This window comes from Colletes gigas, unplaced genomic scaffold (genome assembly GCF_013123115.1).
Source record: "Colletes gigas isolate AHSC1104 unplaced genomic scaffold, ASM1312311v1 Colletes_gigas_Sc00008, whole genome shotgun sequence".
In the NCBI taxonomy this organism is placed as follows: Eukaryota; Metazoa; Arthropoda; class Insecta; order Hymenoptera; family Colletidae; genus Colletes; species Colletes gigas.
The window spans coordinates 629,722-645,214 of record NW_025106637.1 but is presented as its reverse complement, the minus strand read 5'-3'; the positions used below and the strand labels follow the sequence as shown (position 1 = coordinate 645,214).

The 15,493-nt window shown below is 44.1% G+C and overlaps 2 protein-coding genes across 5 annotated transcripts in view; both read right to left on the bottom strand.

Annotated features, from left to right (window-relative positions):
• Nucleotides 1-15,493, bottom strand: part of LOC122397056 (longitudinals lacking protein-like) — a 166,615-nt gene that overhangs the window by 40,421 nt on the left and 110,701 nt on the right. Inside the window, exon 7 of one of the 4 annotated variants that reach the window (XM_043395891.1) lies at nt 1,453-2,175. The exons of the other annotated variants lie outside the window; for them this stretch is intronic. Coding sequence (XP_043251826.1) covers nt 1,769-2,175 — 407 coding nt within the window. The 3' untranslated portion in view covers nt 1,453-1,768. Of the gene's footprint in view, nt 1-1,452; nt 2,176-15,493 lie in introns of those variants that run through there. 4 annotated transcript variants of the gene reach the window in all.
• On the bottom strand, nt 3,379-6,767 carry LOC122397059 (zinc finger protein 69 homolog). The gene has a single exon (XM_043395899.1). It carries the CDS (start codon nt 6,765-6,767, stop codon nt 6,258-6,260), a length of 510 nt encoding a protein of 169 aa, XP_043251834.1. The 3' UTR covers nt 3,379-6,257.

Sequence of the window (15,493 nt, the reverse complement as noted above, 5' to 3'; positions counted from 1 at the left end):
TGAGCAGGTCTCCCCTCCGATGAGAACGATAATCGCAGACCGTGCAACGATATTTCTTGTCCGTGCCGCATGTTCTCCGATGGCCACGCCAGGATTTCGAGGATTTTAAAAATCTGAAGCATTTCGGGCACTGATACGGCAGCACAGCGGCCATGGCGCAGTCCCAGCGAAACGAACCACCTGAAAAAGTCAGACACTGATGAACTACTGTTCATTCGAGATCTCCTCGTACTCGAACATTGGCTAGGGATGCTATTTGTAGGATTAGAAATGTAAGAATCTAATCTTTTTATTAGATATGCACGAACAAGAACACGAATAAACATATAACAGAACCAAATACAAGAAACACACCGTAACTTAACATACAACTTATAACTCTCCGTGATCGTTTCGTATCGTGCGTTCTCGTTACATTCGCCAAAAAGTTCACTCAGCTGTTCAATGAAGAACGCACGATACGAATTACGCTCGTCTCCTACATATTTGAACGATGCCCAGCAACCTGGAAAATTGTGAAGCGACGAGATTACACCGTTTAAAAACAATATATTCGACAATTTGTATTTGGGTCCGTTGAAATGGGAGAATTTCGATATGTGCTCCGTTATTTATTCAAAATAGAATATAGTACAATATACTGTCGCAGAAGGTGAGACTTCATGCCGCGTCCACGACGGAGAAAACAGTTTGCAAGCTGTTCGTAACAGCAGGATGAAGGTAGCGTAACTTTTCGTATCGAACGCGCGTTTTAACAATCGCTTATATCTCTCTCGGCAACGATACGCCCTGAGATAACATTCGAAGGCGAGTAAACGTTAATTGGAAACTGAACAATAACGCGAACTTTCGGTCACTGTGCACGCTGTAATCGTATTGGAAACTCGAATAGATCGATTCGTTTATTGTTTCAGGGAAACAGGTTTGTGTCGCAGCATGTGCCTCCTCAGGTTCGTCTGCCTGTGTGATCTGTAAGCGCAATAGTTGCAGCTCCACATTGGCTCCCGGTTGCACTCGTTCTTCTGATGGAATTGAAGAGCGGGAAACGTAGTGTACGTACGTGGACAATTGTTGCAGGCGAATTTCTGCCGCGCGTCGATTAAGTAGTAGGAACGTTGCTTTACTTGACAAAACTGGTCTGAAATTATACAAGAAAATCGACCGATTAGCGATCGATGGCAGGCCGGGACGCTTTTCGGTAGTTGAAAAGGCTCTGAGGCGTCGCGCAACAGTATGTACACGATGGAGTTCTTTCTCATATTCTCTTCTTTTTTATTTCAAACTGATATACCGGATCACCCGAAACCAATACTATATGTATATCTAACGATCGAATCATCCGAAATCGCAAGACAAGGATGAGTTTATAAGAAAAATTAACGTTTAAAAAGAAAAATGCAATTTAAATCATAGAACTTGTTCACCGACTTCGAATGATCTCTCGATTCGAAACTCTACGTGATTGGCCTTAACTTCTACATGTTTTAATACTTATGATTAATAGACAAATATTTGATATAACGATATATTCATTTTAGAAGAAAAAAGGGTCAATTCTACGTCGTATCCTGAATCCTATATCAAACAAATTCAAACGAAATGGTGACTGAAACAGTGCCACTAAAAGGTGATCGATTCGAGGTGGAATTAACCCAACAAAATGCCCCCGTTCTCGGCCGATTATCCCTTCCTGATCCCTCGAAACGTTCCGTCGGGAATTAGAAACGACACGGCGGGAACGTTTTAGGCGAAATCGTTATGGATCGCGTCACGGGAAGACGTTGTGCAGCTTCTTCTTGTGCTCCACCAGTTTGTCCTGCCTGAAGAACTTCTTCTGACAGAGATCGCATTTGTACTGGGTGGATCCCGTGTGGATCCTCATGTGCGACACCAAGTTGTGTTTGTAGGTGAAGTAGCCCAGGCAAATTTTGCATTGGAACATCGGCGGTTTGCCGCACTCGGTGCGCAGATGGAACGTCAAACAGGAATGCCGCATGTAGAAACGTCCGCAATCCGGGCACTTGTAGGTCGCTTCACCGCGCGGGTTTCGTCCCGTTTCGCCGTGGAAACGATTCGCCCATGGAGCTGGAGCTGGTTCCGGTTGCGGCGGGTACGTCGGTCTCATAACTTCCGGCGGAGTATGCGGAGGATGCGGCGGATGCGGCGGCCAGTAATCTGAAACGAGAAGAAACGTTCAAGAGGATGTTCCGTCCGAACGTTGACAACACACGGGGCGGATAAAATATCCTCGTCAACATTTAGTTGATGTACTATGGGAACGATAATGAACGGTGTTTTAATTCAATGAAACATAAATGGAGGGGATGTGTTCTTAGATCCTTGAGGAGTACACGCAGTTGCAACAGTTCGAATCGTATAAATCGAATGTCGTGTAATAAATAAAAGGTACATCGAAAAATGTAATCTTTATTTGTCAATCGTTCGCTAAAATTAATCGTACGAAACACGCTTTACAATATTGTCCGAGCTTAAAAAAGATCTCCCAATACTGTCGATATTCGATACACATTAACTATAACCGCTATAACGAAGTAATAAATAAGGTAAGATTTGGAAAAGTGATTTTGGGGGAACCAGTAGGTACGCGAATGATTCACGATGACCTGAAACGGAATCAATTGCATCGGAGTTCGCGAGATTCGAGCATGGCGACCCTTCCGATCATCGTAGCGCCTCGAGCTTCTCTGTCTTGGCATCGAAGTCACCAGCCTCGCCTGTCAAGCCTGTCTCTCGTCCCACTCGAGCGTGTTCATTTTCTTTATATTGGCCACGTGGATGTTGTGGTGCCTCTGTAAACTGTGCTTGTGCTTGAACTTGGCGTGGCACATCACGCATTCGAATTTGGCCGGTTTCCCGCACTCGAGCCTCTTGTGACGTTGCAACGATATTATCCTCCGGTATTGTCTGTCGCAGACGTCGCACGGATACATCTTGAAATTGACGGGTAGCTGGCGGAAACGCACTGAAAACAGAAAGATTCGATTAGCGGGGTAGATCCGTCTTTTCAAAAAACTCTATCACCGAGGCATCGATACCATCGAACGACTCTGCCTCGTAACATCGGTCCATACGGTTGATTTTCGATAGTATTTGCGAGCGATCGAAACGTGGATGTGTGGGAAAAAATAGAATGACACGTACGATCTTTAGAAAATAACCCGCAACAAAGATTGTCTTTTTATTAATAATAATAATAATAATATTAATAATAATAATAATGATAATAATGTTAATAATAATATTAATTGCTGATAATAATCGTGATAGATATTCCATAGGTCGCTTGGTAAACCTTTCCAAAAGAAGAAGAAAAAATAGTTCAAAGTGCTAAATACCGGAACGAGTATTTATGGAGGGGCAAATTTCCATTCTTCTCCTCGTCGATACGCCGATCGTTTTAAACGAAGATGAATCAAGAGAGACGAAAGGCGTTTGAAAAAAAAAACGAACAAAAGAAATAAAAAGAAAATGGAAAGAAAACTGAAAGAGTGTGTTGCTTAAATATTAAACGATAAAGGTTTCGGTAACAAAGATCGGCAATACGGAATTAATTACGCTTGATCGATTCGTTCGTAGCGTCTTGTAAAACGCTGGACGCAATGTTGTCACGAACTTATCGCGCAAGATTGACAACGTTGAGGTATCAGGGAGACGGTGTAACGAGTATATCCTACGTTAGTTTGCAGGCAGGTCGACGCGAGTATCCGCAAATACTGATATCAAAAATACTGGACCGCGATCCAGAGACAAAAGTCCCTAGACGCGGTCCGTTCTCTTCTCTTTTTTTTTCTCTCTCGCATGTACACGCTATTTCTCGTCGCGCGCGCGTATAAATGCTCGTATAAAAAATGGAAAAAAATAACGTTGCTTCCTTAATACACTAAGAATGAGTTCCGCGTGCAACGACAAACGGAGTCGGTCGTCGAGAGAATCGTGGGAATGTTCGCGAGCTTGTTCCGCGTTTAGAAAGAAAAAGTATCGAATCGGAGATCGGCTCCTTTGTCCGCTCGAACGGATTTGTTAGATCCTTCTGTTGGAATAAAATAGGGGGGGTAAGTTTCTCCGCAACGATAAATTCGCTTAAAGGTACAGTGGTCCTTAAAAATTCTAACGTCTAACGTCGATTGTCGAGCGTGGTTCTGTCGATCGTAACGGACTTGCCCAGTACCGAGTCGAATATCTAACAATAAGATTACAAAGTCGTCGAGCTGTACCGTTATCGAGTATAAAAAGTTGGTATTTCGACGATACTGGGCAACCGCGACGATCGAGAACCGTGTGCCACAAATACGATCGCGATTATTAGAGGCGCTTAGTGGCCGTTAAAAAAATAGAATACTACATATTTAGAAACCTCTAATCCGTTATTGTCGGTCGCCTCTCATTTAAAATGCAAGAAGAGTCGAAGATTTCGAATATTTTTTTTTTTTTTTCTTTCTTTTCGTCTTTTCGTCGCCATTTTCCTACCCGATAAATGCACATCGCTGAAGTACAGATTTTTACACGAGGAACAACGGACCGAGGAATCATAGGTTCCTCGCATTTGTTTCTCGATTCTAAGGCGAAAATGGAAGATCGTATAATTATTATTGTCTATCGTAAGTCTATAAGGTGCTCTCAGGTAACCGATTTTCTGGAGATTATTTGACAAAAATCACCAGTGATACACGACAATCGTGCAAGGCGCACGATCGACTCGCATCTTAGATTTACTTAAAACGTTTCGTTTCTATCAAAACAAGGCACTTTTTTTTACCCTTATCTTTATCACGCTCGGAATGATCGATATAATTTCGTACCTACTGCTGCCTCGTCGGTTCAATTTACCTTATATAAATTTGTAACGTTTCGATATCGAGGCAGAGTACTAGTACGAAAGTACTAGAAGATATATGAAATTCTATAGTTAAGAAGTTTCAGATAGTGGTAACACGATCGTCAATTTTGTCTCGACGTTAATACAATAAGAACAGTACGTACAATAAATTCTTTCATTACACCGTTGCTTTAAGTCGATAAAAATCCTGAGACTCAACAAAAAATATAATAGATATCGCGCATCGTTGGAATGTTTTGTAAAAGTTCGGAGAAATAAACTGCGTTTGTTCTGTGGTACGATCGCCATAGAAATCGAATGTCGTCGAACGGCCCGGAATCGAAACGAGTCGCGATCGTTTTAAACAATAAATGCAAACACCGAATTCCGGTTCGTCTAGAAACTAAAAGAACAGATCAATCGATAAACAACTCCTATAGAACGAAAAGAAAATACCCTTTAAATAAAAGTATAGAGACTGGAGATTATGTACAAATAGAAACCGAAATACCACGATAAATTCTTACGTTGAGGTAATAACTTGAGAAAACAGAAAAATAAATCTTATAACTTTCCTACGATAGCTCGTGATTCACTAATACGAACGCTTATGCTTCTAAGCCCGGGGAAACAGATACAACTAAAGATTTTTAAGCGGCTACGTCAGCGCGAGAGCTTGAAAAGCGGGGGCAGATTCCGGAAATCTTTTACGAAGATCAGTGAAGACACCTTTTGGCCATATATTTAACAGAAATAAAATTTTTCTTGTGAAATTTAAATCAATTTATACTTTGAGCTTTTAGAAAACTGAGACGATCTTTGGAAGAAAATTCCGGATAATGCTTTACTTGTCAGCTCAACCCCCTGACGTAATCCCTCAAACACTTCGAAAAATAACTCTCGCGCGTCTCTCACGTTTTGTTATTTACAATTATTACACTCCCGCGGTCCACTAACTGCTCGATTTCCGTGGAAGAAAGGGAAAGAAAGCCGGACAAAGATATTTCCAGGACGATCGTGCCAATCGGAGAGACTCCAAGTCTCTGAAACGGCACGTACACGGTTCGAGGGGGCAATCGCTGATTCGAAGGGTGTCTACAACTGGAATTAAAGATACTATACATATCAGCAAAAGAAATTTGTTTTTGAGCCAGCTCAAAAAGGAATACCTCTAACTTTGTCTTTGAAAGAGTGTCTACAACTGGAATTAAGATGATATACATACCTTGGCAATCTATATACTGAATAATAGTGAATTTTCTCAAATACCATCGAACCAATTGATCTTAAAAAAAAAAAAAGAAAAAACCGAGTACCCCCTCGAGGTTCATTCGCGAATCGTTGGGGGTGCTTCTCACGAAAAAGGCTCGCGAGAAGTACCCAAGACGAAATCGACGAATCTCTTCGCGTACAGTGCGTTTTAGGCGCCCTCGTCGTAACCGATTTTCTGATGATGTCGTTTGTAGTGCACGGTCAGGTTGCCGCGTTGCCTGGCTTTGTACGGGCACTCGGGGCATTGAAACGCCGGCGGTTTTCCGCCGCACTCGACCGTCTCGTGGCGACGCATCGTGCTTTTCCATCGGTATCCCTTGCCGCAGAAACGACACCTGAACTTCCGTTGCTGCTCGTGGGGCACGCCCATGTAGACGACGCTGAGATCGCGGGGTTGCGGCAGCACCTCGAACGAGTCCGGGAACACCACCTCGCGGGTCGACGAGGTACGCGCGTTGCTGTTGAACGTCCCGCTGTCGTAGCTGTTGCTGTCACCGGCGTTGCTGCTTACGCGTCTGCTCGCAAGAACGACGTTGCTTCTGGTGGCGGCCGCCGTCGACGTAGCGGACGTCGACGTGCGGCTCTTCTTGCCCGACGGCGGCTGCTGTTGCTGCTCCTGCTTGTAATCGGACCGCAACAACGACAGCAACGCAACCATTCCTGCAACAGGTCCCGGCGCCAAGCGAGACGCGAGAGCGAGGTAAGAGGTTATTTTCATCGAATGAGAAGAAAATCTGACGGGGGATAAGTGTGATGGGAGACCCGGAGAACGGGATCGGGATCGAGAACAGAGGAGGCGGTGTGTTTCTTGACCGATGCACGGATGATGGTTGTTATGCGACTGGCAAGAGAGATCAGTGAGATTAAAACCGTAACCAACCCAACACATAACGTATCAGCCAATAGCCCCGAGAGATAGGTGCGCCCAGGGTAAAATTTTGCCGTGTTTTACGTGAAGAGGCGTGAGGTTCTTAAGGTTGCGAGACGTGATGGAGAGACGCCGAGCGTGCACGCGTCCAAACCATATTTATCCGCGTATTTGTTTAAATTATTCATGCGCGATCCTCGTCTCTCCATCTCCACCGAGCCCTGTCTTAGATGAAAAGATGCCAAATTCCAACCCTCCAAAACAAAGTAACCAAATATAGGATGCTTCGTCGATGATCGTCGGATGATCTCGCTTCATGAACATTCAGAGACATGAACGAATGTACAAGAAATAGTTTCGTTTCTGCTCGAACAATCTTGCGATCGCCGACGTTCTGTACAGTTTCGAGACGACGAAGTCTCGTTCTCGTGTCGGGGATCGCGTGTTCCTGGGGCGTCGCGTAAACAAAAAAAAAATCAGGCGAACAGGTTCTCGCGAGAACAATTTGTACCGGGTTCCTGTTTCAGTGAACGCCGATCCTGTGTTTCTGCAGCCCGCTCAGGGTGAGCTTTTTATGGCAAACGGTGACAAACGAATTGCTTCCCCTTGCCACACTCGTACTGGATGTGACTCTTCAGGGTGCTTTTGTACATGTAACTACGATCGCAGTGTTTACAGGGGTACGGTTTCTTCGGGGAGGCCTGGCCTCGCGGCATACGATTCCCTGAAACAAAAATGCACGGGATCAAGTTCAATGCGTGTTCGATGGAAACGACGAGCACAGGTAGTCTAGGAGAGGACGAAAACAATCGTTAATGCGACGGACAAAAGGAGTTTCAACGTTATAAGTTCCCTTACTTTGAAAATCGACTCCCCTGCGGAATAAATCAGGAATTAGTAAACGCTTGAACTAGGGATCGTCAACTTTTAAGGTTTCCCATTTTAATTCGTGTATTTACAGATCGTGACTGTGATTTCGTTGGAATAAGGGGTAACTTGAAATTTGCAAAACCACAGTCCCGATAAATTAATATCGACGTTCCGATACAAACGAATTAAAATAAAATCTCTAGTTCGAACGACTCGAGGACCATAAGACAAGGCGTGCGTAAATGCCGGAACAATTTATTCTTATAATTTCAGAATTATAAGGTTATAGCGAGGGTGGGACGCGAATCTTTATTCGCATCGATTACAATATTCTGGCACGTCCCCGTGCACCATTGTCACGTCAGCGAACTCGCGAAGGGCTTCGAGGGTTTTTTTTTTTCTGTTTCTGTGCGTCGACAGTCCAAGTCTATTCGTTTACGTAACACTGTAACAATTTTCGATGCTTGTGCGCCACGTGAGAGTCCAAATTGAATTTCCTCTTTGAGCTGAAGCGACAGTAGGGACAGTGAAACTGCGGGAGTATGCCGCACTCGAGCTTCAAATGGCGGTAGAGGGAGGATGCGTTCGCGTAGATCTTCTGACACTTGCCGCATGGGTACACTCGCCGTGGCATACTCGGTGTCCTGACCCAATGGAGCAGCCCGAAATCTGCGAAAAATCGTAGCGTCAGCTAAAAGCGGCACAGCTTCAGGGACGTAAAAATTGCTGCGGAGCGCGACATTCAAGAGAGCAACGTTTCGACTTAATCTTAGGCGGGGAGGCTGGTTCGGGAAGAAATAAAAAAATTAATCGAGTCGAGATCGTACGGACGGGACGTTGCAAATTAAACCGTGGCCGCAAAAGAAGCGCCCTGGTAAATCGTTTCAACGGATCGTTAAGCGAGACGTAAAAAATGCAGCCTGAAAAGAAAACAATGAAACATCTCCCGCGTTCCTCTTCCAAGGAACAAGTTTCGATGCTCACATATATATACACATATTAGTCTCTTGTATCAGAATAGAATAACATTTATTTCTATAAAAAAGTATCTGAAATAACAACAAAGATTGCGCGATAACGGCGCGCGACGCCGCCTCTTGGATTTACTCGTGTCGCACCGGTTTTGCGAAAACGAATCAATTGTTAACGTTGTAGAGCATTTTGTAGTGTATCTGTCGGATGAATTCGTCGTTCCCGGACGTAAGGAGAACGGGCCAACATTCCGGGTTCTCGCGCACGTGCCGATGCAAGGACTTCCTCCATTTGTACGACTTCGAACAGGCCAAGCAGGTGTTCCACTCTGAAAAAGTAACGCGTTCGTATCGTCAATAGCTTGCTCGACCACCGGGGAACACGTGGACGTAAGTAATGTTACTGTCGCTCTTCAACCTGTACCTTATCACTATTCGCGCGACTGCGTTGTTTGTGTATGTTTCGAGTGCAATAGGTGGTCGTGGATACGGAGGTGACGTTTCGAGAGATCGCGTAGGACGTCGATTTCGATCAGTAACGAGAAATATCGAAGCATTCTTGGTCCTTCCATCGAGACTGAACGGTAACAGTGCAAATATTTCTATGCAAAATCGTTCGTCGTCGATAGAACCCGATCGCCCGTTTCAAATCGTGGTCGACGTCCTTCGTCGATCGTTCGAAGTGCGATTTTGTCTTCTTGGAACACGACGAAGGTGTTACGTTATATGGTCTAAATGTCCCTACGCGTGGAAAGTTCGCCGCTTCTCCGGGGTGTTTCGTCGAAAACAGCTGAAAGAAATACTTGGTTATCTACAGTGTCCAACTCCTCTTATTAGATCGATGATCGTTGCTCAAGACAGATCGGTAGCTTCTTAGTGATTTATTTACAAAGATGAGAAGGGCATGCTTTCGAAAGGAATGTACACTATTTTACAGATGATTCTCTTCGAGAGAGATGACACGGAGTACGGCGAAATTCGTGACACGAACGCGACAGAGAGCAATTGTTCATGTAAAAACGAGTGAAAAATGTGCAATAACAATTTTTCGTACGGGGCTTCGTTTTCGAGAAAATCGATTATTGAATGTTCAAGGTATACGCGTCTGACTATGTCTCGATATTACTACTTGCGCTGATGTTTGCAAACGTTTATGGTGGTCTCTTATTATCCGTTCGAGTTGATTCTTTTTGGAGGACACAGTACGATGAAAATCCACGTATCTGAGTACCAATTATCCGAATATTCCACTATTTGAGCACCTTATTATCAGAATAGTCTTCCAGACCAGAAGGTGGTACGAACTCAGTTCGGATAACAGAGTATTTGGATAATAGAGAGGCCACACAATGAATATAAGAATATAGAAATCTATATACAGTAGATTTCTATCCCCGCTGCAAGTAGAAATACCCAATAATGGTCAGACATGCCAGCCAACTTTGAAATCAAATATTCTCGAGAACGAAGGCTCCCAGGAAAAAATTCTATCATACATTTTCGATTCGTTTTGGCACAACCAATCGCTATTTCCTCGGTTGTACAACAAATTTTGCCCCTCGCTGCATAAAATGCGACGCTGAAGAAATCCGTGTCGATGCAAAATGCAGTGCATCGCGTATTCAATTGATTTCATCGTTCTCTACGTTTCTTCGCGTCCTCTTAATCATTCCATGGTACCAGTAGACGGCGTTCAAAGCTGTGGGACGAGACATTCGTCCACAGCAAGTGCCAACCTCTCCTCCCCGCGGTGAACGCTGGACAACAGCAATGCTGGCAAACGAGGCTCTGGCTATGCGAATCGTTGTTGCAAATCACCCTTGACATTTTAGTACGACTCTAGAGCAAATTCTCGCTTGGTCGAGGCACAATCGTTGCACAATTCCTTGTCCCTCGGAAAAATGGTACTCCTCGCGAGTATTTCGCGATATCTTCGACTCAAGCGTGCTTTTTGCGCATGTGTTTCAACAAATTGCACCGTAATTTAGTTCTCTTCGGACAATACGGGCACTGATACTTGGGTGGCTGGCCGCACTCCTCCCTAACGTGCCTCTTTAACGAGCTGAAACACATGTACTCGTTCCCGCAGGCCCTGCAGTGGTGCAACTGCTGCATCTGACTCCCGATCGGGCAACCTGCAAAAAGAAATCACAATTCTCGGTTAGTGAGACGCGTACCACTGGGGCCGATCGTTTGCTTCGCTGATCACTGATACCTGTTCGTCGACTGCTCGTCAACGTGTCCTCGATTCTCGTTCCTTGCTTGGAGACCTCTTCTCCTAGATTACGACGTTGTTATTACGAGGGTGGAATAGAACATGTAGCAGGTCCAAAATTTCAAGGATCATAGACGGAAAATTCGTACAACAAAGCGGAATATCAACGATCAGTGAAGCAACGGAGAGAAAAGAGCACGAAAAGCATTGTCGTGTATAGGTGGGAGCACAAGTGTTCTGTCCTAAAAGGAATCTGTCTTCGACAGAACTTTCAAGCTTCCGCCTATACATATTCGTTGGTTTTCCAGCCCCCCCCCGTAACCTCTTCTGTGTCTTCGTCGAATATTTCGCCCGTAAAAAAATAAAGCAAGGTACAAAATTTGCTATTAATTAAATTCGGATTCCCATGCACACGTTAGTACGTCTTGCTCGAACGAAAAAGAAAAAACAGAGGGCAAGACAGACACGTCCTCGACCAGTAGCGTTGCTTCGATGTCACTTTATTGATGCCGTAGCCTTAAAACGACGCGTCTATGATACACGATACACAGTTACGATATACTTTCCTTGTCGTTACTTTAGAGCTAGATTTAATAGAAACAGCGAAACACGTCGATGCACCAAAGACGATCGTAGCTCGACTCGTTTTACGATAGATCCTAATTACACAACCGCAGCTTATAAAAATAAAGTTTATTTCTTCGTTTCGCGACCGGTTATCCAGGAGACAGCGATCGAACAACCGTTAGAAAAACTTGAACACAACGTTCCGATCCCGATAAATCTCACGACGAGGAGTTACATCTTGGCGGTGCAACCGTGTTCCTTCTTCAGGTGTTTCAACAGGTTGAACTTCATAGGCATGATACTGTGACAGAAGGGACACGTGTACAACACCCTGCCGCATTCCTCTCTCACGTGTCGATTCAGGGCCATTCTCGACCTGTACATTCTCTTGCACTCGCAGCACTCGTGGAAACCTGAAAGGAAAGAAGAAAGGTACCATTAAGCACGACGACACGTCGAAGTTTTACGGTTCGGGAACATGAAGCTTTCGCCCTAGAAAAAAGCATCAGCAAAAGCATACTATTTTCCTTCGTCCTTCTTTCGACTAAAATTCGCGAGATCCTCTGAAACAGTACACACACAGACAATTCGTATCCTCGATGATAAATCGTCGCTCATTGTTCACTCGGGTTATGTACAAGATTCGATGGGAATTTGTTCTTTATTCGTGCGAAAATGTACAAAAAGTTCGGTCGATGGGATCTCACAAATATCGTTGTTCCGCGAACGCGAATTGGGAAGAGCGGTTAATATCGAAACGGCAGATTTTTCACGCGTTTTCTCGGCAGTCGAACGATCTCGTCGTCCATGGCGACGCCCAGACAACTCTTGACCCTTCGCGAACTCGGTCGACGAACGACACGCGTCCTGGCGCGGCAATCCTGGCCGTGCTTTCTCAACAAATGCCGGACCAAGCTGTTTTTCAGGCTCATCTCGCGGGGACAGTGAGGACAATGATACGGTTTTTTCCCGCACTCCTCGCGCTCGTGACGTATCAGGCTCTTCCTCCACTTGAACGCTTTCCCGCAGGAACTGCAAGGATGGCCCGTGGCTGAAACACAGAAAGTTAATCGTTCGTTATTAGGAATTCCCAACGAGCAAACCGTGTTCTCCGTTTTCCCTTCCGCCGTTCGTAGGGCGTTTCCGGTTCCGTCCTGAAATAGAGACGATTCTGTCCCGGATGGGAGTCAGAAGATGGTCGCTGAAACGTAAGCTTCCTTCTCGCCGGAAGGAAAATTTACAGCACCTTCGGTTTCGTTTGCAAATAACTCTTGCAGTGATTCTTTATTTTTGGCTTTACGAAAATACATGCATTTACGAGATTACTAGAGATTACGTGTTATGTTCGCGCGCTTAAGCGATAGGCGGCGCTCTCCTCCATCGTCCACGTCCGTCCTTGGGATCGGTTCGAAAACGATCGAAACGATCGAGACTCCGTTACGCGATTACAATCATCTCGCGACGAACGAAACGAACGAAAGGACAGAACAAAGCATCGGGGGGCGAGACGTACGTGTTTCGAGACCAGCGACGCGATAAAGATCTGCTAATCGATAATGTTTACAGCTAATTAATCAGTCGAGAAACTTTGCGTTCTATGTAATCTGTACAGGGTGTTTGGTCACCCTTGGGAAAAATTTTAATGGGCGATTCTAGAGGCCAAAATAAGACCATCTATAAGCTCTACTTCACCACTAAATTTCAATGAGATCCATTAACTATTGTAAGAGTTATAGCTGTTTGAAAATTGTACCACTGTTATGGGGTTTTTCTCACTTTACGGGGTCAAGGAATCAATTTTCGAATATTTTTAGAATTTCTACATATTCTCCATTAAAATACGCGTCGTTTGCTTTTTTAAACATTAAAATCCTCCAATTCGTTCAGAAGTTATGATGTTCTAAACATTTGCATGAAAATTCGGGCAAACATTTCTGGCCTCAAATTAGATTTTCGGTAAGGAATTTTTTTCTCGAAAATGCGTAGGAATTCGGGGGTGTATGTAATGACCAAAAATGATTGTAATCGACCCTTGCAATTGAAAATAATTTTTTTAGAACGATTTGAAAAATTTTAATTCCACCGAAAAATTTGTCCACCTACTCGAATTTTTTTCTCGAAAGTGGGTAGGATTTCGGGGATGTGTCTATTGACCAAAAATGATTATTATTGACCCCCACAACTAAAAATAATTTTTTCAGAATGATTTGAAACTTTTCATTTTCACTGAAAAATTTAGGCACCTACCCCCTGTCGATTTTTCTTAAAAATACGTTTTTCATTTTTAGTAGTTTTGTTTGACGCCCTACAGAAAAGTTGTCTAATACTTTTTTGTAGGTACCTATGAGCTCTACTTCAGAAAAAAATTTCATTGAAATATATTCACTATTATAGGAGTTATGGCTGTTTGAATATTGGACCATTCTTATGGGGATTTTCTTACTATACGGGGTCAAGGAACAACTTTTCCAATATTTTTGGAATTTCTACACATTCTCCATTAAAATACGCGTCGTTTGCTTTTTTAAACATCAAAATCCTCCAATCCGTTCAGAAGTTATGACATTTTAAAGATTCACATGAAATTTCAGTGAAACATATCAACGGTATGGTCAGAGATGATTATATTTTCGGTAAGGAATTTTTTTCTCGAAAGTGCGTAGGAATTCGGGGGTATGTGTATTCACCAAAAATGCTTGTAATTGACCCCCGCAACCGAAAATAATATTTCCAGAACGATTTGAAATTTTTTAATTTCATTTTTTACTAACTTTTTAACGAAGCCTCAATCAACAAATTGATACTCTTGATTTTCATCTTATTTTGGCCTCTAGAATCTCCCATTAAAATTTTTCCCACGGTTAGCCGAACATCCTGTATAGTTGGAGCGAACTATGCTGTCGAGCGCATCGTCGACAATTCGCTAAACGAAAAATCGTTGCTCGAACGATCACGGCAGTTAGGAAATGATTCTTAAACGTTACGCGATGTCAGTCAGTAGTTTACATACACCTTACGATTCGTCGGTAGTTTAAAAAACGTTCTGCCCGCTGCAGGATTAGGCGTATCAGATTGATTTAATAATTTAAAATATAAATCAAATTCCAATGCCAAGAAATTTAATTTTTTCGAGACTTCGATCGCAAGCGAATAACGTTTGATATCCATCCTGCAGAAAATGGCCACCGCGTGACAAGGGTACGGTTATCGCCGTCGCCAGTTTCCCGCGCGGGGGATGAAGTACACGAGAGGTTTAGGGTTCCGCGAGCACCGCTTTCCTCTCCCTTTCTTCGTTTGCTTAGCGAGTAACGTGTCCCGCGACCGGGTTGAATAGGCACGAAGAAGCTGGGACGCGGTTTTAAGGCAACTCGATTGGCGCGTCCACCGCGGGATTCTCCTATGGTTTCCCGTAGCGATCGGTTCACGTGTTCGGCGAGGTGACCTTAAAGTGTTGCTCGGCCTGGTGGGCGTGAAGTATGAAGGCCTTGAACGCCGCGAAAGGGCAGAGCGGGCACTTGAACTGCGGCGGTTCGCATTTGTGCTTCAAATAGTTGCTCCACATCTTGTAGAACTTGCTGCACATTGTGCACGTGTAGCCCAGAACCTGGTCGCCCATGTACATCTTCCGGTAGGCTGAAAACAGAGGGACAAAGTTAGAAACGAAGCGCGTGCTGCGAACGATCGAGAGGAGAAAGGCGCGTTCGCGTTTCGTGATCTCGATCGAACGCGTCAAGTGCCGATCGAGCGCTGATCCATGAACTCAGAAGAGACATTACAGCGTTATCGATATTATTTTTATCACGAAAAGTCTACGCACACTGGACGATCGGCATCTCATCTTACGATATCAACGATTGCTCGAAAGTCTGCAAGCATCGGTGTTCGTTTACGAC

Bases quoted from the DNA above. Each gene is read 5' to 3' on its own strand.
- LOC122397059 (XM_043395899.1), bottom strand. From the start codon at position 6,767: ATGGTTGCGTTGCTGTCGTTGTTGCGGTCCGATTACAAGCAGGAGCAG.